The sequence below is a fragment of the Mustelus asterias genome, chromosome 9 (genome assembly GCF_964213995.1).
Source record: "Mustelus asterias chromosome 9, sMusAst1.hap1.1, whole genome shotgun sequence".
In the NCBI taxonomy this organism is placed as follows: Eukaryota; Metazoa; Chordata; class Chondrichthyes; order Carcharhiniformes; family Triakidae; genus Mustelus; species Mustelus asterias.
The window spans coordinates 118,785,571-118,812,784 of NC_135809.1; the positions used below are offsets into that span (position 1 = coordinate 118,785,571).

Below are 27,214 nucleotides of genomic sequence, written 5' to 3' on the forward strand. Positions count from 1 at the left end.
GACCATTGAAGGTAGTGAGAGCAGTTAATAAAGCATACAGTATCCTGGATTTTACTAATAGGGCCATAGAGAACAAGAGCAAGGCGGCTATGCTGAACTTACTCAATAAGATGTTTAACAACACCAGGTTAAAGTCCAACAGGTTTATTTGGTAGCAAACGCCACACACCTACGGAAACATTGTTACGAGTTTTACTTCCTCTAGATAGTCAAGTTTGATCGTCTTCTCGGCGCTCAGCCAGCTCCGTCGCTGACTCCGGCGGGGCCGATCCGAGGACCTCACTAAACCATCCAATCGGTAGTAGCGACAGGCGGTGTGTACAAAGGCCCTACTATCGAGAGGAAGTAAAAGTCGTAACAAGGTTTCCGTAGGTGTGTGGCGTTTGCTACCAAATAAACCTGTTGGACTTTAACCTGGTGTTGTTAAACTTCTTACTGTGTTTACCCCAGTCCAACGCCGGCATCTCCACATCAGAACTTACTCAAGACAGTAGTTAGACCTCCACTGGAATATTGTGTATAATTCTGGGCACCACACGATAGAAAGGATGTGAATGCGTTGGAGAGAGTGCAGAAGAGGTTTACAAAATTGATTCCAGAGATGAGAAACTTAAATTATGAGGATAGATTGGAGATGTTGGGACTGTTCTCCTTGGAGAGAGGGCTAAGAGGAGATTTGGAGGAGGTGTTCAAAATCATGAGGGGACTGTACAGAGTAGACAGGAGAAACTGTTCTTTCTCGTAAAAGTATCAAGAATGACACAGCGCAGATTTGAAGAGATTTGCAAAAAAAGCAATGTGATGAGAAAAAAACATTCACACAGCGAGTGGTTTGGGTCTGAAATGCTGTGTCTGGAAGCATGGTGGAGGCAGGTTCAATCAAGGCATTCAAGAGGCCGTTAGGCAATTATTTGAATACAATCAATGCGTAGGGGTATGGAGAAAAGCAGGGTAATAGCACAAAGTCCTCATGCTCATTTGGAGAGCCAGTGCAGACACAACGGGCTGAATGGCCTCTTCTAAGCGGTGACAATTCTGTGATCCATACAGAAACCAGGCAACCAATCTGCCTTCACTGCAAGCTCCCAAAAACAGTGCAAGCACTCCCTCAGTACTGCAAGAGCTAGTGTCAACCACCCGAACATTTTTTTTTGTACAATCGAGCATTAGGTAATCCAGCATCAGCAGACCCAAGTAATCCGGGACAAAAACAGAAAATGCTGGAAAATCTCAGCAGGTCTAGACAGCATCTGTGGAGGGAGAATGGAGCCAACGTGTCGAGTCTGGATGGCCCTTCGTCCTCAAGCCTTAGCAAAATCCCTGCCATTGTGTGTGGTGGCAATCGGGGCAAAATGAGCCTGGAAAATCCAACAATAGCCGACCATTAAGTCATGTCCCCTCCCCAATTCCTTACGTTTTAGCGGCTTCCTTTCCGCCAGCTCTGGCACAGAAGGAGGTGCATCCTGGGAGAAGCCCGAACGTTGTGCAGAAAGAGAGAGAGAGAGAGAGAAATCGGAAAGTCAGGTTGCCTGGATTTCCAGCACATCCGCCACTTTTCTTCGTCTGGATTTCCAGTACATTCGCCGGCCTAACGCTTGCGCGCACGCAGTGGAGTGGCGCGCGAGAGGACCGCAGCTGGCAAGGGGCGGGCAGGGCAGGCAGGCAGGCAGGGGCTGCCAGCGCGAGGACCGCAGCTCCCAACGGCCAACCTGCCAGCGCGAGGACCCGCAGCTCCCAACGGCCGGACCGCCAGCGTGAAGCATGTGACGGCTGGCCTGGCCCGGCCTTCCCTCTCCTCCACCCCGCGAGCGCGGCACACTCGGGGAAAAGACCATGGACAGGAATTACCCGGCCTCCAACTTCAGCGACCCGCTGGCGCCCGGCGGACAAACGTGGCCGTATGAGCGCGCGGGCAGCGGCGTCAAGTCGAGGTAAGAAGGCGCCCAGAGACCCTGAGCCGCCCCTCTTGTGTGTGTGTGTTTTTGTGACTGAGAGAAAAATCAATTGCCCCGGGGGGTGGGCTTCGAGGCCTGGCTGGTACTGTTAGCCCGGGATTGGGTGGCGGGGAGGGGGTATGCAAACTGCCCAGCGGATGGAGGGGGGAAAGCGCCTTGTTGCACAAGGAAAGTACGAGGCCGTCGGCCGCTGCATTCGGCTGGCCCTGGGTTAATTTTTTTTAAGCCCTTCTTTTCTGCGGCTGCTTCAGCTCTCCTTTCCCTCGCCGATAAAACTTATTGTTCCCCCCCCCCCCCCCCCCGCTCTTTGGAGTTTGCTAAAGACTATCTATAACATGTGCAGGAAGGTGGGGGTGGGTTGCAAAGCTGGCCTCAGATCCCTGTCGACCGAACCTTGTGTAAAATAGTTTAGTTCTGTTGCCCCCCCCCCCCTTCTTTCACTTTAAAGAATAAAAACACAAATCAAAGCAAAGGCAGACTGGGTGTTTCTAAAAACGCGTTACTGATTTAGTGTGATTCAGGGTTCGTTCGGTATGTGACTTTTTTTTGTTGTTAAAGCCTTAGTTTGCAGGAGTAGGCGTGGTCTGCTAGAACTTGCATGAGTTCTTTTGCCGGGACTCCCATCAAGTGCTTCAAACTTTATTGAAAGGCAGCAACAAAATAAAAGCACCGTTCGAATATAGTGTGACTTGCATGTTTAACTTTGCTGTTGAGGCAAAAATTATATTCAGTTGACAGATCAGGTAAAATTTATGCCACATTGCTAATTAATTACTTCCCAAAATGTGGCTTTAATTAATTAGACTCTGCTACTAAGTCTCTTTTAAGGCGGAGACTGCTTCAACCATAAACATTTTTTCTCTGAAAACACACGGCAATGCAACCGAACTTTTGGGTCAGAAAAATAAATGGATGCCAAGTTTTCAATGTAAATACGGGACTGATAATAAAGAAGAAATAAACTTGTATTTTGTACCTTTTCACATTCGAAGGAAGCCCTAAGGTTCATTAATCTACCAGTCAGTGAAGTATTTTTGAAGTGTAGTCATTGTTATAATGAGGGAAACGTGACAGTTTATGCACAGCAAGGTTCCACAAACAGGAATGTGACCATGACCAAATAATCACTGTTTTGGTAATGTTGGTTGAGGACTAAATATTGGCTGGTACACAGGTCAGAATTCCCCAGCTCTTCTGCAAAATCTACTGGAGTGGGCAGACAGGTCCTCGGATAATGAAACGATTGGCAAGCTAAGCTAGGGAGTGGGCTCGATGAGTGGCCCTCCTTCATCTCTAAGGGCCACAAGACTGGAATTGTGCATGTTCTCTAGCTATGACCCTTGAAAAAGGTTGAATACACATTGAATATTTCACAAGTTATAAAAAATGCATAATCATTCAAATATTAATGGAATGACCTGGACAGCATGGTGGCACAGTGGTTAGCACTGCTGCCTCACAGCACCAGGAACCTGGGTTCGATTCCCGGCTTGGGTCACTGTCTGTGTGGAGTTTGCACGTTCTCCCCCTTGTCTGCGTGGGTTTCCTTCGGGTGCTCCGGTTTCCTCCCAAAGATGTGCGAGTTAGGTGGATTGGCCATGATAAATTATCCATTCGTGTCATGGGAGTTAGCAGGGTAAATATATGGGGTTACAAGGATAGGGCCTATGTGGGATCGTTGTTGGCTTGATGTGCTGAATGGTCTCCTTCTACACTGTAGGGATTCAATGACCAACTTAAAATAGTAGAAACAAAATAAATATTTACACTTTGTACGCAGAGGGAGCGCATATCTCTCATAGTCAATGTGGTGTGAATCAGCTTGCACCTTGCTTTACATGCGTATTACTTCAGTCATGTTGTTAGGAAGAAGATGACACGGATGGAAACCAGCAGAATGTGGCAACTCTGTGTGGGTAGTCGTCAGTAAAATATCTCGTGGGCCCCATTCAGATCCCTGATGGGCCGCATATGGCACCCTCCGTGATGCAGATTGCCCACCACAGGTTTAATGTCTTATCCAAAAGTCGCAAGTCGGTGGAGTGGGACGTGAACCCAGAACTCTGTGACTTGGGTGAGATTTAAATGACTAGTGAAAGTAGATTTATCCATTAGACTTTCACTAAATTCCTCAAGTTGGAAAATTAGGAACTTGTCAAAATATATTGATGTTCTTTCCCTGTAAGTTTCAAAGTAGAATGCTTGTAGTCAGCACATTAATTCTAACTGCAGAATACTATATTTCAATTCTAGAGACCATGGTTTTAATTCTAGGCCATTTCAGATTCAGCTAAGCACTCTCACAGGTTTAGCTGCCTCTGATCCAGATCACAAGACAGACAAGCACTTGCTATTATACACCACAGTTCTCTGTCCCATGGAAAAAAAATTGTCAGTGAAATCAGCCATGCCCTTTGAAGCACATATCAAGTGATGTATTGATAGTATTTGTGGAGTAGTGTATAATCGACACCTACATGTACTCAGACTGAAAAGAATATAGCAAGAAGGGAATAAAATATTAAGATGATCAATAATGAAGCTGGTCCACTAGGTTATGGTTAAAAGCTTTTTTTATATTGATATTAGTTTTAGCTTTTATTTGGGAAGATTAGTCTTCAAGGTTTAACATTGCTGTTCCATTTCTGTTATCCTGATTCCTGCCTTGTAGATAAGTTTTTTTTAAATGTTTGAGTCTGTCGCTAGGATAAAGAATCTGGAATTAGTCATGTAAATCTTGGCAGTTGGTACATAAATGCCAGATTCTTGAAATGTGAATTAAAATTGGGCCAGTATAAAGGGAACTTAGTAGTGTTAGTTTGAACTATTCTGAAAAACCTCTGCATGCATTGTAGCATGAATGACATGTCATGGGTTATTTAAATATTGATATCAGTTTGCTGCTCACATGATCTTTGTACTTGAAATTATTACTAACAATAGTTTACCCTGGTACTGTGCATCTCCTTTGCCAAAGTTGTTTTCGAGAAAACTCTTTTTCGAGAAAACTCTTTAACTTGAAGGTCAGATAATGGGACCAGCTTTATAAATACTGTGGTTGGAAGAAAAGATCAGTAACTGGGAACTCTGTAGTGAGTAACTCGCCAAAAGCCTATCTGCAGTTTTCCATGCACAAGTCAGGAATATGATGGAATACTGTTCACTTACCTAGATGAGTGCAGCTCTAACAACAATCGAGGAACTCAACACCATCCGGGACAAGGTAGCCCACTTGATTGGCATCTCATTTATCACCTTAAAACATACATTACCCTCCACCATAGATGCACAGTGGCAGCAGTATATACAATATATAAGATGCAGTTTAGCTACTGACCAGGCCTCCTCCTCCATCACCTTACATCATCAAATCCACAACCTCTTCCATCTAGCAAAAGGGCAGCCAACATATTGGAACACCAACACCTGTAAATTCTCTCTAAGTAGCACATAATCTTTTCTCAAAACAATAAGTCATTTCTTCACTGTTGCTGGATCAAAATCCTGGAACTCCCTACCTAACAGCACTGTAGTGCAAGAAGACAGCTCACCAACACCTCGAGATCAATTAGGGATGAGCAACAGAAGCTGATCTTTCCCGTGGAACTCCTCCCCCATGAAAGAGTGACAAAACTTGAATAATCCTGCCACATCTTGAAAGACGCTTCTAAAAACTTTTGCATTCCTGAGCAAGGAATTCCTACATTCAACCCTGGAACACCTAGATAGAAAGACACCTATGTCAGACTCCTATTTATTGACCACAGCTCAGTTTTCAACACCTTTATTCCTATGAAACTCATCTCCAAACTCTGTGGCCTGGGGCTCGGCTCCTCCCTCTGCGAGTGGTGGGTCATTTTGGTGGGAATAATGTAGGGAGGAGCTACACGATAAATGGAAGAACCATAAAGGGTGTAGAGACGCAGAGGGACCTGGGTGTTCAAGTCCACAGATCTTTGAAGGTGACGTCACAGGTGGAGAAGGTGGTGAAGAAGGCATATGGCATGCTTGCCTTTATAGGACGGGGCATAGAGTATAAAAGTTGGGGTCTGATGTTGCAGATGTATAGAACGTTGGTTCGGCCGCATTTGGAATACTGCGTCCAGTTCTGGTCGCCACACTACCAGAAGGACGTGGAGGCTTTGGAGAGAGTACAGAGGAGGTTTACCAGGATGTTGCCTGGTATGGAGGGGCTTGGTTATGAGGAGAGATTGGGGAAACTGGGGTTGTTCTCCTTGGAAAGACGGAGGATGAGGGGAGACTTAATAGAGGTGTATAAAATTATGAAAGGCATAGATAGGGTGAACGGTGGGAAGCTTTTCCCCGGGTCGGTGGTGACGTTCACGAGGGGTCATAGGTTCAAGGTGAAGTGGGGGAGGTTTAACACAGATATCAGAAGGACATATTTTACACAGAGGGTCGTGGGGGCCTGGATTGTGTTGCCAGGCAAGGTGATGGAGGCGGACACACTGGGAACGTTTAAGACTTATCTAGACAGCTATATGAATGGAGTGGGAATGGAGGGATACAAAAGAGTGGTCTAGTTTGGACCAGGGAGCGGCGCGGGCGAATTGTTCTTTGTTTCTCATTTCAAGGCTTCATTCTATGATCATCTTGCTGGGGCCAGTACAGAGCGAGACTGCGGATAGTTGGGAACCTGTCTCGGGGGCAGGGAATTCAGATGGTGTTCGTAAAGCAGAAGTGGAAATGAATAGGGTTGGGAAGCATTTTCTGATCAGGGCCAGTGTGATCTCCTGGACTCGTTTCGATCGCCACAGGGGGTCGGAGAGGAATTTCCCAGATTTTTTTTCCCCATATTGGCCCTGGGGTTTTCACTCTGGGTTTTCGCCTCTCCCTGGAGATCACATGGTCTGGAATGGGGGGGTGGGGGTGAGTTAATAGTTGTGATGAACAAAGCATCGTAGCTGTGAGGGACAGCTTGGTGGATAGGATATTAGGATGTAGATAGGCTGGAAAATTGGGCGGGGATCCTGGATTCAGGATTCATTCCTGGACCGGGGAGCGGCGCGGGCTTGGAGAGCCGAAGGGCCTGTTCCTGTGCTGTATTGTTCTTTGTTCTTTGTTCTTGTTTGAGTGGGTCCTAGACTTCCTAACCCACAGACAGCAATTAATAAGGAGAGGCAACAACACCTCCTCCACAATCACCCTCTAGACCAGTGCCCCACAAGGCTGTGTCCTCAGCCCCTTACTGTACTCCTTATACACCTATGACTGTGTGGCCAAATTCCCCTCCCAACTCTGTTTTCAAGTTTGATTTGAATTATTATTGTCACGTGTATTAGCATACAGTGAAAAATATTGTTTTTTGAGTGCTATACAGACAAAGCATACCGTTCATAGAGAAGGAAAGGAGAGTGTGCAGAATGTAATGTTACAGCCATACCTAGGGTGTAGAGAAATATCAACTTAATGCAAAGTAGGTCCATTCAAAAGTCTGATGGCAGCAAGGAAGAAGCAGTTCTTGAGTCGGTTGGTACTCAGAATTTTGTATCTTTTTCCAGATGGAAGAAGATCAAAGAGAGAATGTCCGGGGTGCATGGGATCCTTAATTATGCTGGCTGCTTTGCCGAGGCAGCGAGAAGTGTAGACAGAGTCAATGGATGGGAGGCTGGTTTGCGTGATGGATTGGGCTACATTCATGACCGTTTGTCGTTTCTTGCGGTCATGAGCAGAGCAGGAGCCATACACAGCTGTGATACAACCAGAAAGAATGCTTTCTCTGACGCATCTGTAAACGTTGGTGAGAGTCGTAGCTGACATGCCAAATTTCCTTAGTCTTCTGAGAAAGCAGAGGCGTTGGTGGGTTTTCTTAACTACAGTGTCAGCGCGGTGGGGCGGGGGGGGGGGGGGAGAACCAAGACAGGCTGTTGATGATCTGCACCCCTAAAAACTTGAAGCTCTTGACCCTTTGCTCTCGACCAGTTTGCTGATGACAGCACCGTAGTGGGTCGGATCTCAAACAATTATGAGATGGAGTACAGGAAAGAGATAAAGAATCTGGTAAACTGGTGTGATGACAATAATCTCTCCCTCAATGTCAACAAAACGAAGCGTAGCGAAGGACATGCCTCTGTCTACATCAATGGGGATGAAGTAGAAATGGTCAAGAGCTTCAGGTTTTTAGGTGTCCAGATCACCAACAGCCTGTCCTGGTCCCTCCATGCCGATGCTATAGTTAAGATAGCCCACCAACACCTCTACTTTCTCAGGGGGCTAAGGAAATTTGGCGTGTCCGCTATGACTCTCACCAGCTTTTACAGATGCACCATAGAAAGCATTCTTTCTGGCTGTATCACATCTTGGTATGGTTCCTGCTCTGCCCAAGACTGCAAGAAACTACAAAGGGTCGTGAACGAAGCCCAGTCCATCACTCAAACCAACCTCCCATCCATTGACTCTGTCTACACTTCCCGCTGCCTCAGAAAAGCAGCCAGCATAATTAAGGACCCCATGCACTCCGGGCATACTCTCTTCCGCCACCTTCCGTTGGAAAAAGATAAAAAAGTGAGGACACATACCAATGACTCGAACAGTGTATTCCCTTCTGCCATCAGACTTTTGAATGGACCTACCTCACCTTAGGTTGATCTTTCTCAACACCCTAGCTATGACTGTAACACTTCATTCCGCACTCTCTCCTTTCCTTCTCTATGTACGGTATGCTTTTGTCTATATAGCGCGCAAGAAACAATAGTTTTCACTATGCCAATACATGTGACAATAATAAATCAAATCAAGTTGTTTAAAAGATTTATCTCTGAAACCGCCATTACAATCTTTTTACTACTATGTCAGAATTTTCTAAGCTTTCCTCTAATTCTTTCAAGGCTCCACACATGCTGTCCCAGTTACCCTTCTCTCTTTTTCCTACATTGACACGCAAGAAACAATAGTTTTCACTATGCCAATACATTTGAAATGCAAGCCTTTTGTCACCTTTTACCTGTCCTCTACCTCCTCTCTTCCACTTGAACCTCATGTCATGCACCATGAACTTTGGCTATTCACCTTAGTTTTTCAATTTATAAAGGGCCTTCTACAGGCATTACTCAAGCTTGGATAGACAGCATCTATAATTTGCATTGCTGGGTCTTTTGCATAGTTTGAACATTTTATGCTTTCACACTTCTGTTTTACTGAAATTATATTGAGCTTTCATCAATGGCTGTGTCAAGATTTCATTCATTTCCTTCTTTGCACATGCACCCACCCCATTTAATTCCTCATATTAAATATTGTCTATCCCACTGCTTCCATCATGCAAGAAACCTTTTTTAAAATCCCCCATGCAAATATCTCTGTTTATTTGTTGCACTAAATTTGAAAACATGTTTTATTTCTCCCCTCCCCAATATATAATGAAATTCTGATTGCAAATATTGTCTACCATACTGCCTGCAGCACACATTTTTTAAAGCCCTTGTTTGTGTTTATTAGTTGCACTAAGGCTGAAAGCACAGCCCGTAACTTCCTGGTTCCCCAGTTTCGCATTTAGGGGTACCCCAGTGATGCACTGGGGAATCCCTCTATGAAGTTGCCATCTAAGGGTTTACCTGCTAATTGTCCAGAAGTGGTAACTTCCCCAGGACAGTTGTGCAAACCACTTGCCTTTGAAATTTAACTTTTTTTACACATCACCTTTTATGACAGCTAGTGCTCGGGGGTGTTCCTTTCTCTCTCTGCTCCATTTAATCCTCCCCGATGCAGCCCAAGGTGCACTTAACTGCTCCTGTCTCACTAGCATAAGTCAGTAAGGTTGGGCGAGGCGGGAGTTTTGGAATTTCAATGCGAGTAAGTCCATTCAGAGTGGTGATCCGCTGGAGATTACCACTTTGAGGAAGTTACAGGCCCATGTTTTATTTTTCCCCAAGCATCAGTGACTTTCACCAAATACTGATATTTTAAACGACCATTCTTGAGTACAAGTGATCAGTGCGTTATTTAAAGCTGCAGTCTGGAACGGGCATTAGCTGCCTTTCCTTATGACATATACTATTATTAATTGAAAGTGATGGTATTACTGTATCAGACTTAGATGTTTGACTGGAATGTGAACTTCAAGTCTTGTTGGGTGATGTGCTGCGAGACAAACATTTGCTGTGTTGCCAAATGAAATTGGCATGGAGGTAAGCTTATTAAGGAGTCAGGATCCTTTCATTTCGCTACCTGCCAATTAGTCAGACCTTGAGCAAAAATAATTAAGTCATCTAAATTATTAGCTGGAAAATGTTTGCAAAATTGCACAAGCCCATTGGGGACCTGCATGGCAAACACATGTTGGATTATCTAAATTGAATGCTGACGTGCTTAATGCAGGTAACTAGCATAAATGTAATATTAGCCTGATCGTAATGTAAAGCATCAATTTTGTCCGTTAGTATTACCTTGCACATCTGACAGCATTTTAGTTGCATTCTTTGTGATTGGGTAAATGTAATTGTGTTATGCAGTAGTTTAATCTGGGGGTGGGAATATTGGACAATTATGGTATATTTTGTTTCACTGCTTTCTGAAAAAGTTCCTATACTAGAATTGTCCAGTTAATATTCTTGACTATAAAATTGAGCTCCCAATTTCTAATGTTAAATTGGAAAATCAATATGCAAAAAGACTTTTGGGGATGGTGGGAAACTGTTGCTCAAATTGGGTTTTGATTCTCATGGTAACACAAAATTGATAAAGGGAAGGACGTCAGTGTTGGGAAGTCATGTTCATTTTCCTATTTTGTCAAAAGAATATTTATTCTAATACTGTCCATTTGTTTGCAAAATCCAGTTTCAGTTTTTCACATTTGTTCTTAGGATGTGGTTGTCACTGGGAAGGCCATTTGTCCTGAGAAGATTTCTTGAAGTGCGTGTAGTAGCTTGACAACTGAGTGGTTTCCTAGCTCATTTCAGAGGGCAGTTAAATTGGTCACAGTGGTTTGAGACTGGAGTCACATGTAGGCCAGATTGAGTATAAAACTGAGCTCCCAATTTGTAGTGTTAAATTGGAAAATCAATATGCATTACAGATTAAGCTCAAACGGCTGAATGGAATGCTCCTATATATTTTCTAAGGAAAGTTTCCTAATTATAATAGTGAACAAGTTCGATTTTTATGCAATTTGCCTGATTCACTTTTACTAATAACCAGCTTTTTATTTCCAGAATTTTAAAATTGAATTCAAATTCTTAAACAGCCAACACACAGTAGGATTTCAACTCGTGTTCTTAAGTTCATTTATCGATTAAGTAACTTTAATATGCTTTCTTCTACTTTCGTCCAGTCTTGGTAAGTAATTATTTTACTCAGGTGGTGAGTTTCTTTTGAAATTGGCAATGGAAGAATAGTCATGTAGTGGTTAAACAGATATTTAATTTATTAAGGACAGGGTGAATAAGTCATCTTCGATCTTTGGGGACTGCCAAAGAGGAGTATGATATAATGTAGTGTTGAGGATTAGACTATCTAATGATGGGCTTAACATTGTTTTCTGACACTGAAGCCTTGTTTTGTAGTTTTTATACAGGAACATAGGACTTGGAAGCAGAAGTAAGCCATTCAGCCCTTTGAGCTTGCTCCCCCATTCAAGATTATGACTGATCTGATTGTGGCCTTGACTCCACTTTCCTGTCTGTCCTCCGTAACTCTTGACTTCATTTCAAAAATCTATCCAACTCCATTTTGAAGAAATTTAATGATCCAACCTCCACTGTTTCCAGGGAAAGAGAATTCCACAGGCTTACAACCCTCTGAGGGAAATTTTCTCCTCCTCTCATCTTAAAAGGGAGACCTAAGTTTTAAACAAGGTCCCCTAGTTCACGTCTCTCCCACAAAGGAAAGCATCTTCCTGGTATCCACCTTGTCAAGTCCCCTCAGGATCTTTTATATTTCCATAAGATCACCCCTCATTCTTCTTAACTCTGTTCAACCTTGTGTTAAGGAAGCATATGGAATTCTTTCACTAATTAGCCAAACATACAATATAAAGGCGGGGAGGTTATGCTGGAACTATATAATATATTTGTTACGTCACAGCTTAAGTACTGTGTGCAGTTCTAGTGACCTCATTGTAGAAAGGATGTAATTACATCAGAGAGGATATAGAGGAGATTTATGAAGATGTTGCGAGGACTAGAAAATTGCAGCTATGAGGAATGATTGGATAGGCTGGGGTTGTTCACCTTGCAATAGAGGAGGCTTAGGAGAGAATTGATTTGAGATGTACAAAACTAGTGATTAGTAGAAACAGTAGAGAGAAGGTGAGGAAAAGGGTTTTTCACTCGGATGATTATGGGGGTGTGGCACTCAGCCTGGAAGGATTGTAGAGGCAGAAGCCATCAACTCATTTCAGAGATGTCTGGATATGTACCTTAAGTGCTGTAACCTGCAGGGTTATGGACCAAATGCTGGAAAGTGGGATTGTGTTGGGTGGCTTGTTTTTCAGTCAGCGCTGGGCCTCTTTCTATGCTGTAAAAGTTCCATGATTCTAACCTTTCTTCAAAAGGTAAGCCCTTCATCCCAGGAATGAGTCGAGTAAAATTTCCACAACTGCTTCTAAGGCAGTTATATCCTTTTTCAAATAAGGAGACCCAAAACTCTTATTTTTATATTTCTAGCTAGTTTTCTCTTGTAGTCTAATTTTTCTCTTGTACTTTTTTAGTCATTCTTTGCTGGTTCTTGAAATCGCTCCTATTTCTGACCTGCCACTATTTTTGCAGAGTTGTACAGTGTTTATTTCAGTTTGAAACTATGCTTTTCTTATTTAACCACAGGTGATGAATCCTCCTCAAAGAGCCTTTTTTTCTCACTGGGATAAATCTTATTTGAGAGTTATTTACTATCTCGTTAAAAGTCTGTCACTGCATGCCTATTGTCTCGCCTTTTAACCCAGTTTCCCAGTTCACTTCAGCCAATTTTGCCTTTGTACCCTTTATTTAGGTTAAAATACTAGTCTTAGATCCCTACTTCTCACCATCAAATTGAATGTGAAATCCTATCATGTTATGATTGCTGTTGTTTAGAGGCTCCTTTACTATGAGGTTATTAATTCATCTTGCCTCTTTGCACATAACCAGGTCTAATAGCCTGCTCCCAGTTGTTGTTGCTCTTAGAAATATATTTGTGGCAATTTCTCTGAACTCCTCTTCCAGACTATCTTTGCCAATCTGGTCTTTCTTATATGCCCTATGTATTCTTCCTGTATATCTGTATTGGTTATTCATTGATTAGATTTGAGAATTATGAAACAATTTCAATTTGGTTGGACTAATCTCAAATAGCATATGGGAAGGGAATAGAGGGATATGGACTTAGTAAGGGCAGAAGGTTTTTTTGTAGTTTGGTTAGGGCATCATGATCGGCATGGGCTTGGAGGGCTAAGGGCCTGTTCCTGTGCTGTATATTTCTTTGTTTGAAGTGCAGTTTTTGAGAGTGGAGTACCATGGAAACACTCAACACGTGCAGTAAATTTTCAATGGTAAGAATGTGGAATTGCTGCCACATGGCATGTTTGGTGCCCAGAGCATTTGATGTATTTAAGGGAGGTGTGATATTTACATGAGGGAGAATGTAATAGAGAAATACAAGGTCAGTATTGAGAGGAGGTTAAATGTTAGGTTTAAACCGTATACCAATTTAACTCAACCTGTTGCAGTCGATTCTTTGTAATTGTTTGTAGGTGAACTTTGGAGTTTACCTTCAACATGAAGGATCTATAAGGGAGAAAACATCCTCATGTTTTTTAATATATTAAGCTTGATGTGTATCTCATAACTTTTGTTTCAAACTAAAATCATTGGGAGATCAATGATTTATCCAAAAACTCTCCTGAATATCCCGACAAAGTTGTAAAATGTGACTTTTCAGAAATAACTTGTTTTAAAACTGAAAAAGGCCCCTTGACAAACCCTTTGTACTTCAAATTATGCATCTGTAAACAGTAAATTGAAATCTTAATTGGCTTTTCACCAAACTTCACAGGTGTTAGTCTGTTAACAACCTGGGTTACCTTTTTAGAAAGGCATGCTGACAAATGTCACTTCAGTCTCCAAATGCCAACTTAATCACAATTCAGAATTAAAATGCATTGTAACAATTTAAAGGAACCAATAGGATATTTGACCAAATTTTACGATAGTTTATGCTCTGCTTGGTGAAATTCATTGCTGTGGTTTTCAATTGGTGTGCTGCGTAGCTGCCAGATTCAGACATGTTCTTCATTTAAATCATTTTAAACCTCATATTTAGTAAGGCCTTTGACAAGGTTCCACATTGCAGACTGGTATAAAAACATGGAATTCGGGGTGGGCTGACTAGATGGATGCAAAACTAGCTTGGTTATAGAAGACAGAGTAGTGGTGGAAGGGTGTTTGTCAGAATGGAGGTCTGTAGCTGGTGGTGTTCTGTAGGGATCAGTGCTGGGACCTCTGTTTGTAGTATATATAAATGTTCTGGAGGAAAATGTGAGTGGTCTGATTAGTAAGTTTGCGGATGACACGAAGATTGGCGGAGTTGCTGATAGTGCCAAGGATTGTCAGAGGATACAACAGGATATAGATAGATTGGAGACTTGGGCACAGAAATGGCAGATGGAGTTTAATCCAGACAAATGCAAGGTGATGCATTTTGGAGGATCAAATTTAGGTATGAATTATACTGTAAATGGCAGAACTCTTAGGAACATTAACATAGAGGGATCTGGGCGTGCAGGTCCACAGTTCCCTAAAAGTGGCAACACAGGTGGCCAAGGTGATTAAGAAGGCAAAAAGCATGCTTGCCTTCATCAGCTGGGACATTGAGTACAGGAGTTGGGAAATCATGTTGCAGCTATATAAAACCTTGATTAGGCCGCATTTGGAGTATTGTGTGCAGTTCTGGTCATCACGTTGTCAGAAGGTTGTGGAAGCTTTGGAGAGAGTGTAAAGAAGGTTCAGCAGGATGTTGCCTGGTCTCAAGGCTATGACGTGAGGTTAAATAAACTAGGATTGTTTTCACTGGAAAGATGGAGGCTGGGGGGAAGACCTGATAGAGATCTACAAAATTATGAGAGGCTTAGACAGGGTGGATAGTCAGAGGTTTTTTCCAAGAGTGGATGTGTCAGTTACAAGGGGGCACAGGTTTAAGGTGAGAGGGGGAAAGTATAAGGGAGATGTGCGGGGGAAGCTTTTCACATACAGAATGATGGGTGCCTGGAACACGCTGCCAGAGGATGTGGTGGAAGCAGGCATATTAACAGCATTTAAGAGGCATCTGAATGGGTACATGAATAGGGGGGAAATAGAGGGATACGGACCGAGTAAGGGCAGAATGTTTTTTTAGTTGGGGCTTCTTGATCGGCACAGGCTTGGAGGGCCTGTTCCTGTGCTGTACTTTTTTTTGTTCTATGCTAGCCAACCGAGCCAAACAGCTCTCTGCATGATTGATACTGGAAGTTTTGCGTAAATGCTTTTGTAATAATTTTAAGTTATTTCATTCTTTGGCATTGTTTTGGCGAATGCAAGACAATAACAGGACTATATTTCAGGATTTCTATTGTCTAAAGATACAATATTCTAATGTTTATAATTTGGAAAAGTGATTTCTTTAGTCTGCTTTGATTCTGTTTGCAGCCGTTAAACTAGCTTCTGAGTATGTTTCAAACTGAGGTTACTTAGACACATGATCAGTTAGGATTTTCTTTTTGACTGTGAATGCCATTACTATGCACTACTTTGTCTTCATATCTCCACACGTATTGTTGCTCAAATTCACTAATGTTTTTAGTTCGGATCTTCTTGTAAAATCGCTTGTATGAACTAAGTTTGCAAAGGGCGTTCTATAAATACTGATCAGTTTTATAGATTAGCGTCACTAACAAAACTGCCTGAAATGTCTAGTGCTTAATGCTGAAGTTGAGTTTTTTCTGTTCCTTTAGAGTTTCTGTTCCATTATGTGAAAAAGATGTCTTGCACCAATTGTACACTTCCATTTCTCAAACTCTTGCCATACTGCTGTTCCCATTTCTTCCTTGCAGGACAGTTTTGTAAATATCCAGGTTGATATTTGGGGGGGTGGAAAAAATTCTGGGATGGTGTAAATGATCATTTACAGAGGAGCAGATTAATCAAGGACAGCAAGCATGGATTTGTTACAGGAAGGTTATATCTGACTTTTTTTGAGGAAGTAACAAGGAGTGTCAATGAGGGTCGAGCATTTGATGTAGTCTACATGGATTTTAGCATGGCTTTTGACAAGGTCCCACATGGCAGACTGATCAGTAAATTGAGGCTCATGGGATCCAAGGGAAATTGGCATGTTGGATCTGAAATTGGCTCAGCGACATGAAGCAAAGGTCATCATTGGGAGTTTATTTAACTTGAAGGCTCTTCCCAATGGGATTCTATAGGGTTCAATCTGGGCCCCTTGGAATTCATAGTATATTTATTTATTAGTCACAAGTAAGACTTGCATTAACACTGCAATGAAATTACTGTGAAATTTTCCTAGTCGCCACACTCTGGCGCCTGTTCGGGTCAATGCACCTAACTAGCATGTCTTTCAGACTGTGGGAGGAAACCGGAGCACTTGGAGGAAACCCACGCAGACATAGGGAGAACGTGCAAACTCCACACGCAGTGACCCAAACAGGGAATCGAACCCGGGTCCCTGGTGCTGTGAGGCAGCAGCGCTAACCACTGTGCTGCCCATATATCAGTGAGTTAGACTTAATGTAGGGGGCATGATTAAAAAGCTTGCAGATAAAATGAAAATTCATTGTGTTGATTGATTGTGAGGAAGAAAGCTGTAGAATGCAGGAATATATGAATGGACCGGTCGGGTGGGCAGAAAAGTGGCAATAGAAACTCAACCCGGACAAGTCTGAGGTAATGCATTTGGGAAGGATAAACAAGGTAATGCAATACACAATTAATGATTTGATTTTCAGAAGTGTAGAGTAACAGAGGGACCTGGAAGTGTATGTTCACAATTGATCAAGAAAACATGCGGGATACTTTTAGTGGCTGAGGCCTAGGGAAGGTTATATTAGAACAGTGGTTAGACTTGCTAAAATATTACACTTCTGCTCAGCATGTGAAAGGAACAATGTGATCACACTAGAAAGGATACAGGAAGGATCCACGAGTGTGTTGCAAGGAATGGAGAATTTTAGTTGAGGAAAGATTTGTTTTCTTTGGAATCGAGGAGATTGAGGGCAGATTTAATTGAGGAATATAAAATTTGAGGGACCTAGGTAGTGGTTAGGAAAGAGGTCAGTAATCAAGGCTATAGATATAAAGTAATTGCAAAATAATTGGAAGAATGTTGAGAAGAAATTGTTTCACCTAGAGGTTTTTGGGGGTGTGGAACTCACTGCCTGAAAGGATATGAGAGGCAGAAACCCTTATGGCATTTAAAAAAAAAAAATTCTTGGGTATGCACTTGAGAATGAATAGCACATCAGCTGCAAGTGAAGATCTGGAAGTTGAATGGCATCCTTTAGTGCATTAAACCTTTGTGTTTCTAAGACAGGTCAAAACTGTCAGAAATGAGAAACCAAAAGAGAATGGAGAAGTTTAGTTGAGGAAAGATTTGTTTTCTTTGGAATCAAGTAGATTGAGCATACATTTAATTGAGGTATATAAAAATTGAGGGACTGAGGTAGTGGTTAGGAAAGAGGTCAATAATCAAGGGCTATAGATTTAAAGTAATTGCAAAATAATTACTTTGGACAAAGGGTCATCTGGACTCGAAATGTCAGCTCTTTTCTCTCCTTGCATATACTGCCAGACCTGCTGAGATTTTCCAGCATTTTCTCTTTTGGTTTCAGATTCCAGCATCCACAGTAATTTGCTTTTATCCAGTTATTTTATGTCAGAAATGAGATAATCAGCTTATGGATTTGATTTAACAAGTATTATTTAAGAATATTATCGACCGACATCCTGGCCAAAACCATACCAAGAAAATGCTAACCAGGTAATATTTTGAAAAATAGTTCTAAATAATGATGGAAAATCCCAACACTAAATCAGAATTTTAAAGGAACACTATTGAACGCTATTTGAAATACTGTCACATGGAAACTGATTAACTTTGTTGGAAAACTGCAGGTATTAAAAGAGAATATTTGTTAAAATTATGAAACCATTACATGGGCTGTCTATTCTTTATACCTGACCTGAGTTATTGTGTATTAAATTTGGGAAAAGAGAGCTTTATGTTGATGAAGCAAGTTAAATATGACAGGAATTATTGCTGTCATACTTTGAGTGGAATATGTCACCACAGTTAAAATTTAGCTGCTAACTTTTAGAAAGCCATTTTAAAATTACATTTAATGTTTTTCGACCTCAATTTTGTTTGCAAAAGTCATAATTTTAGTGAATTTATTAGAAATTGAACATTTAAAATGCTTTGTTTAGCTGGACTGAATGTTCTGGCTATAAATTTTAAATTAGGAATTCCATGTGGTGTTTTGTGATCAGCAGCACCATGATGCAATAATGTATTGGTATTTAACTGTTAAATATGGAAATATACAAAATGTGTTTAACATCTGTGCTTGTTAAGTGCCAGTTGGAACAAATCTCTTTTTGTAAGTAAGGATGTTTAAGGCATTGGATTCAGATTTTCTGTGCTGTTCATTCTTTTTAGTGAAACAGTTTTTAAAAAAAACATTTACCTTTAATCCGGGTGACTGTTGTCAGTTGTACCACTTTCGTACTTTAGCAGCTTAGTACTCAGTTTGCCATAATATTTGTGATGCTTGATGTGAAATTTCTAACTGGTGTTGCGCCTGTGAAGTACTTTGGGATGTTTTGAAATGTTCTGGGCATTATATCAATGTAAGTTGTTAACATAGTAAAAAATTCCAAAGTGCTAGTAAAAACTTAAGGAGGATTGTACTGTTGGAGGTATAATCTTTTGGATGGAACTTTAAACTGAGGCCCTGTCTTCCCTCAAGTGGATGTAAAAGATCCCATTGTGCTATTTAGAAAAAGAGCGGTGGAGAACCCTCGATCCATTTTTTAAGATGCTGATTATCTGGCCATTATCACATTGCTGTTTGTGGAAGTTGGCTCTTCACAAATTGTCTGCTGTGGTTCCTACATAACAGTAATGATTATACTTCAAAATACGTAATTGGCTATAAAGTGCTTTTGGACATCCCGCGTGATAAAAGGTGCTACATAAATGGAAGTCTGTCTTTTAATAAGAAAATATTAGGACACATGACCAAAGGTTTGGCTACAGTGGTAGATTTTAAGGACTATTTTGGGTGAGAAAGAAAGTTAGAGAATTGAATAGGTGTGGAGAGGGAAGAACTCAGGCAGTTGGAGGCTTGGCGCCAATGGTGGAGTGAATAAATCGGGGGTGCACAACAAAGTCAAAATTGCACTGTGCAGAGAGTTATAGGGTTGGGGAGGGGCAAAGCTGTAGAGGGATTTGAAAACAAGGATGAAAAATGTAAAATTCAGGTGTTGTTGGAGCCAGTATTATTAGTTAATGAGGGAGATGATCGGTGAATGGAACTTGATGTAGATTTTAAGGATACAGGTAGCTGAGTTTTGGATGAGCTCAAGTTTATGTAAAATGGAAGGCCAGTCAGGAAAGAATTAGAATGATCAAGCTCTGGGATGAATGAAAAATTCTGCAGCAGATGAGCTGGTACAGGCATGGAGATGTGTGATACTGCAGAGGTGGAATTGGGTGGTTTTGGCGATGGTGCGGATATAGCCTAACTGTCTTCACCTTTTTTTAAATTTATCATTTATGGGATGTAGGCATTGCTGGCTGGACCAGCATTTGTTGCAGATCCCCAAGGGCATTTGAGAGTCAACCAGATTCCTCTGGATCTAGAGTCACATGTAGACCAGACCAAATAAGGATGACAGATTTCCTTTTCTAAAAGACATTAGTGAACCAGATGGATTTTTACAACAATCAACAATGGTTTCATGGTTATCATTAGACTTTTAATTGCAGATTTTTATTGAATTCAAGTTTTACCATCTGCCATGCTGGGATTCAAATCCAGGACCCCAGAGCATTACCCTGAGTCTCTACAAGTCGAGCGACAATACCACTATGCCACTGCCTCCCCTAACTTAATTAGATTAGTCACAGGTGCGCACACACAAACATACACACAGCCCCCACAAGCCTGCTTCACAGTATTCCAAAATAATATTGAAAAAAAAAGATATTTCTTTACCATTATCATTCTTCCTATGTTGTCTGTATGTTTTGTTGTTTGATGGAAACTGTGGTGCCACTTCAGATTCCTTGCCAACTAACTTATCCCAGTGCACTTTTCTCAGTCTGTGGTGAATTTGCTACGTTTCTTAGGTTTCCTTTCATGGAGTCCTTGAACCCTAATCTGGGTCTACTTTGCAGGCAGTGTCCAAGTTTAAATTGTGTATACATAACCACCTTAAGGATTTAAATCATCACTCATAACTTCACATTTTAAAAAAAATACCCCATCCTTCAAGTTACAAAGCCAAAAATGGACCAGGCAGACCCAAATCCATTCCTTGTTTGCTTCAAAAACCAACTTCAAATTGCAATTGAATCTAATTCATGGTTCCCACAAGAGAAACAAACAAGATCCAAACTGACAAGATAAGGCATTGCACACTATCTTGAGCTTGATCTAATACTTGATCTTAGCCAAAAGGTAGAGGAAGTGATTTATTAACCATTTAAGACAATGTGATAGAATGCTACATATGCTAGCAGTATAATTTATAAATGACGAAAGGACAGAAATAGTGGAAGTTCAAAATGTGCAGATGTTTCACAGCTGGAAATGTTGTCAAACGCAGTCGGCAAGGTACCTTAATGTTGTAATGTTACTCTGAAACTGTCATCCCACAGGGTCAGAATTTCTGTCCAATGTGATTGAATCATGAGTTAAAATAGTTCTGTTTTCAATGTTTAAAATAGTCATTTTTCTGTGGCTGTTTTTGGAATTTGTCATTGGAATGTGTTAACAATTGTATTAGGAAATAATTCTAAGTTTCGATCGAGACATTCCTGCGTTCTGGAAATGTGTATGATCTGTTCAAGGGTAGGAAATTGGGTCGATGACTAAAGGTACATGTCTTTCTAAGCTGGGCTGTGATGATGAGTAAAATAAAAGCAAATTACTGCGGATGCTGGAATCTGGAAAGAGAAAATGCTGGAAAATCTCAGCAGGTCTGGCAGCATCTGTAAGGAGAGAAAAGAGCTGATGTTTTGAGTCCAGATGACCCTTTGTTAAAGCTAAAGGGTATAGAAAGCATAGAAAGTACTTCAATTCCAGATATTTCTGCCTTTTGAACAACCTCAATGTTGGACACTTAGTTCCCCTATTTGATTTATTATTGTCATGTGTACTGGGATATAGTGAAAAGTATTGTTTCTTGCACGCTATACAGACAAAACATACCATTCAAAGAGTACATAGGGGAGAAGAAAAGGAGAGGGTGCAAAATATAGTGTTGCAGTCACACGGTATATTTGATTACTATCATGTTGCAAATGCATCTCATGTCAAGGCTGTCAAACTGTTTAATGTACCTGGAGTAGGCAGTCGCTGTCTCACCAACATGTGGGAGGGCAGGCATTGGCACAGCTTTGTACGCAGAAAGTCCCGTTGTATGTTTGATATCTTGCTTCCTCCACAGCCTCTTGCTTAAATAGATGTACGCCAAACTTGCTCTAGCAGTTCTATTTATCACCTCACTGTCACTGCAGATGTGTAGGGAGATTGTGTTTGAGATGGATGAAATTATCCACAGTCTTTAGGGTTAGATCATAATCATATTGGGTGGGATATAGTCAGAGTTTGTGGACTATCTCTGTGTTCCTTAAACTAATGGATAGTCCATAGTCGTTAGCTACCTTTAATAAACAGTTCATGATACTTGAAAGTCAAGCTCACAGTATGACATAAGGGCACAGTCATCACAAAGCACCGATTCCCCTCTTTATTATCTCTAATACGTTAGTTGAGGATCTCCATTGTCTCAGGTGAAAAGATTTGCATTAGATCTGAATTCTTTGATTGGCACAGACTCAATGGGCCAAAGGGCCTTTTTCTGTGCTGTAGACTTCTATGACTCTGTATTTGGAAGCTCAACTTGGGATGAACTATGATGCAAAAATTGTCTTAATTCAGCTCCAGTGACCAGGGAGAGTTATCAAGTCAGCGGCAAAGGAATAGATGTTGCGAATGGGACTGAAAACAATGCCATCTGTCTTAATATTTAGTTGGAGATTTCTGCTTATTGGAACTGGATGTCAATCAGAATGACATTGGAGGAAGCAAAGGCTTAAAGAGAGGTGGTGGTGATGTAGAACTAAAGTTTTGTCAATATAGATGTGGAAACCAATGTTTTTGGATGATGGTGCAAATGAAGAAACCAAGGAGCCAAGAATATTTCCTTGGTGGATTCCAGAGGCAATGGTGCAGGAGTGGTAGGAGAAGCCATTGCAGGTCTGTCTTTCTTTCCCTGATTGTTATTGGATAGGTAAGAAAAGCCAAGGCAGTCCCATCCAGCTAGATACAAAATATTATGGCCAAATTCTCTAGCTGTTCTCACCAGTGGGGCTCTCCAGTCCCACCAGCAGTGCACTCCCACCCGTGGGTTTCATGACGGACTGGGGCGGAACCAGAGAATCCCGCCACTAGAGAACAGCATGCTGCCTTTCCATTGCTAGGAAACACGTGGCTGGGAGACCAGAAAATCTTGCCCTGTAGTTTTGCAGACTGTAAGTTCCCAGGTAAAGTACCATACTACAGAAGTGGTTGGTTTCAGCACCCTAAGTATGTCTGCCACCTTCCAATCATTGAACAAGCTTTAATTAAAATAAGCTAATAAATGTTGTGCAGAAATCCTTAACTATTTTTACTGCAATATGTTGAATTGCATTATTCATCCAAAACACTAATTTTGCAAAACTAATATAATTTTTCACGTATGTGTTTGATATGTATGTACTTAAACAGCAATTTTTAATGTCTTTGGGTACATTATACTTGATGGCTAAATTAATGGTTTTTAAGACAATTCCCAATGTACTGATTCGGGCTCAAAAATGTTGACTTTAAATTTAGTTTAAATGTTACCAGCTTTCACTAATAAAGCTTGACTGGTATTTTTTAATCTTCAAATCATGGGTATTGTATCACTGGGGTTTATCTTTATAAATAAAATGTTAATGCTTTAATCAAGATTAGTCCATTTTTATATACATGCCATCAGTCAGGATGATAAATAGAACAATATAGTTTTGTAATTTAGGTCATGCTGAATCTTAACAGAGCTGCAGAGAGGCTTTCTAATAATATAGTGGATGCTTTCAGTTTCTTACCAGCTTCTGTGATAGAATGCATGCCCAACAAGAACTTGCATTTACGTAGCATCCTTAACTAGAAAAAGTTCCAAGGCACTTCACAGAAGCGTTATCAAACATATTTTCACAGAGCCACAGGAGATATTAGGACAAGTGAACAACAGCTTTGTCAAAGAGTTGGTTCTAAAGAGCATCTTTAAAGGAGGAGAGGTACAGAGATGGAAAAGTTGAAGGGGAGAATTCCAGAGTGTAGGCCTAAGCAGCTGAAGGCATAGACACCATGATTGAGTGATTAAAATTGGGAACGCTCAAGCAATTTGAACTGGAGGAGCACAGAGATCTTGGAGACATGGTAGGGCTGGTGGAGGGTACAGAGATTTGGAGGGGTGAGGTTGTGCAGAATTTTAAAATGTATTTCAGCAAGCACAGAGTTGATGGGTAATTGGGTCTTGGAGGAAGTTACGATATGGAAAGCAGGTTGTTTTAAATTATTTGTTCAGTTGATCACAAGCTAAGACTCATCTTAAAGTGAAAGATTTTGATGCCAAAATGATGCCTTCTGCAAATTTGAATATCTAAAAGTTTTTTTTCCTAAGTTATTCCCTTTTGCTTTCTATAATGGTTACTTGAAAAAGGGGGACTATTTGAACTGGGGTGACATGAGATGTTCAAAATTATGAGAAGAGGATAAATTAGATAGAAATACTGCAGGTTGTTTCAAGTAATTGTGGAGTCTACAATGGAGAGATAGATGCAAGTTTATATGCAATGGGTTCAGAATAGAATCAGGAGAAACTTGTTATCTCATTGTGAGGTGCTAGCATGCATTAGAACTGATTGAAGCAGTTACTATGTCAGCATTCAAAAAAATGATTTGTGGTTGAAAGCAAGGGGAATGGAGGTAAGTGGAATTAGGACTCTTCTTAGGATAACTCAGGGCATGGCTGGGTACATGGTACTGGAATATTATAGTTATTACTGAAACATGGCTAAGGAAGGGACAGGACTGGCAGCTTTATGTTCCAGGGTACAGATGCTATAGGAAAGATGCAACAGGAGGGGGAGTTGCGTTTTTGATTAGGGGAAAACATCACTGCACTATTGAGAGGGGATATTTCTGTGGGTTTGCCATTGAGTCTATATGGGTAAAACTGATATATAAGAAGGGGGAGATCACTTTGATAGGATTGTACTATAGGCCCCCAAACAGCGAGAAATTGAGGAGCAAATATGTAAGGAGATTACAGATAGCTCCAAGGAAAATAGGGTGGTAATAGTAGGGGACTTTAACTTTCCCAACATTGACTGGGAGAGCTATAGTATTAGGCACTTGGATGGAGAGAAATTTGTTGAGTACACTCGGGAGAAATTTCTCATTCAGTATGTGGATGGCCTGATTAGAAAGGGGGCAAAACTTGACCTCCCCTTGGGAAATAAGGAAGGACAGGTGACAGAAATGTTAGTGAGGGATCACTTTGGGACCAGTGACCATAATTCCATTAGTTTTAAAATAGCTGTGGAAAATGTTAGGCCTGGCCCAAAAGTTAAAATTCTCAATTGGGGCAAGGCCAATTTTGATGGTATTAGACAGGAACTTTTGAAAGTTGGTTGGGGGAGTCTTGTTGGCAGGCAAAGGGATGACTGGTGAGTGGAAGGCTTTCAAAAGTGTGTTAACCTGGGTTCAGGATAAGCACATTCCTTTTAGAGTGAAGGGCAAGGCTGATAGAAGTAGGGAACCCTGGATGACTTGAGATTTTAAGGCCCTGGTCAAGAAGAAGAAGGTATATGTCATGCATAGGCAGCTGGGATCAAGTGGATCCCTTGAAGAGTATAGAGGGTTAAGAGAGAAATCGGGAGGGTAAAAAGGGGACACGAGATTGCTTTGGCAGATAAGGCAAAAGAGAATCCCAAGAGGTTCTACAAATACATAAAGGGCAACAGAGTAACTAGGGAGAGAGTAGGGCTTCTTAAGGATCGACAAGGTCATCTATGTGCAGATCCACAAGAGATGGGTGAGATATTAAATGAATATTTCTCATCAGTATTTACTGTTGAGAAAGGCATGGGTGTTAGGGAACTTGGGCATATAAATAGTGATGCTTTGAGGAGTGTTCGTATTAGAGAAAAGGAGGTGCTAAAAGTCTTAAGGCGCAAGCAAGGGAAAGGTGAGTTGAGATTCTTTGATCCTTTTACCTGTATAAAGGCAGTATGGCAGTTAGGACAGTGGTATGCTCCTCTTGCCAGATGTGGGAAATTAGGGAGCAATCTAGTCTCCCTGACAACTTTGTCTGCACGAAGTGTGTCCAGCTGCAGCTCCTCACAGACCGCATTGTTCGGTTGGAGCAGCAGATAGACGCACTGCGGGGGCAGAGAGTGTGATAGACACCAGTTGCAGAGAGGTTGTCACACCACAGGTTCAATCAGGTAGATGGGTGACTACCAGGAAAGGCAGGCAGGTAGTCCAGGAGTCTCCTGTGGCTATTTCCCTTTCAAACAGGTATACCGTTTTGGATACTGCTAAGGGGGATAGCCTCTCGGGGGAAGATACCAGCAGCATCCAGGCCTGTGGCACCACACCTGGTTCTGCTGTACAGCAGGGTCAGGCAAAGAGCAAGCGAGCAGTAGTAATAGAGGACTCGCTAGTTAGAGTTCCATTAGTTTTAAGATAGCTGTGGAGAACGATAGGTCTGGCCCAAAAGTTAAAATTCTAAATTGGGGCACGGCCAATGTTGATGGTATCAGTCAGTAACTTTCAAAAGGCGGTGCTGGAAGTCTTAAAGCACATCAAGGTAGATAAATCCCTGGGACCTGATGAAGTGTATCCCAGGATGTTGTGGGAGGCTAGAGAGGAAATTGCGGGTCCCCAAGCAGAGATATTTGAATCATTGACAGCCACAGATAAGGTGCCTGAAGATTGGAGGATGGCAAGTGTTGTGCCTTTGTTTAAGAAGGGCTGCAGGGAAAAGCTTGGGAACTACAGACCAGTGAGCCTAACGTCTATAGTGGGTAAGTTGTTAGAAGGTATTCTGAGAGACAGGATCTACAGGCATTTAGAGAGGCAAGAACTGATTAGGGACAGTCAGCATGGCTTTGTGAATGGGAAATCATGTCTCACGAATTTGATTGAGTTTTTTGAAGGGGTAACCAAGTTAGATGAGGGCAGTGCAGTTGATGTTGTCTACATGGACTTTAGCAAGGTTTTTGACAAGGTACAGCATGGTAGGTTGTTGCATAAATCTCACGGAATCCAGGGTGAGGTAGCCAATTGGATACAAAATTGACTTGATGACAGAAGGTGGTTGTAGAGGGTTGTTTTTCAACCTGGAGGCCTGTGACCAGCGGTGTGCCTCGGATCGGTGCTGGGTCCACTGTTATTTGTCATTTATATTAATGATTTGGATGAGAATTTAGGAGGCATGGTTAGTAAGTTTGCATTTGACACCAACACTGAAGAATGACAGGCAGTGTTTAATTTAGATAAATGCGAGGTGATACATTTTGGTAGATCGAACCAGGGCAGGACTTAATCAGTTAATGGTAGGGCTTTGGGGAGAGTTATAGAACAAAGAGGTCTCGGGGTACAGGTTCATAGCTCCTTGAAAGTGGAGTCACAGGTGGACAGAGTGGTGAAGAAGGCATTTGACATGCTTGGTTTCATTAGTCAGAACATTGAATACAGGAATTGGGATGTCTTGTTGAAGTTGTGCAAGACATTAGGGCAACACTTGGAATACAATGCACACTTCTGGTCACCCTATTTTAGAAAGGATATTATTAAACTAGAAAGAGTGCAGAAAAGATTTACTAGGATACTACTGGGACTTGATGGTTTGAGTTATAAGGAGAGGCTGGATAGATTGGGACTTTTTCCCCTGGAATGTAGGAGGCTTAGGTGTGATCTTATTGAGGTCTATAAAATAATGAGGGGCTTA

General features: G+C 41.5%; 1 protein-coding gene across 5 annotated transcripts in view; it reads left to right on the plus strand.

The window, feature by feature from the left end:
* Window positions 1–1,451: 1,451 nt before the first annotated feature.
* qser1 (glutamine and serine rich 1) overlaps window positions 1,452–27,214 on the plus strand; it is a 151,849-nt gene continuing 126,086 nt past the window's right edge. For 4 of the 5 annotated variants that reach the window (XM_078220944.1, XM_078220946.1, XM_078220945.1 and 1 more), the window contains exon 1: window positions 1,452–1,931. In XM_078220944.1, coding sequence (XP_078077070.1) covers window positions 1,834–1,931 — 98 coding nt within the window. In that variant the 5' untranslated portion in view covers window positions 1,452–1,833. The remainder of the gene's footprint in view (window positions 1,932–27,214) is intronic. The other variant, XM_078220948.1, reaches the window with a different exon arrangement.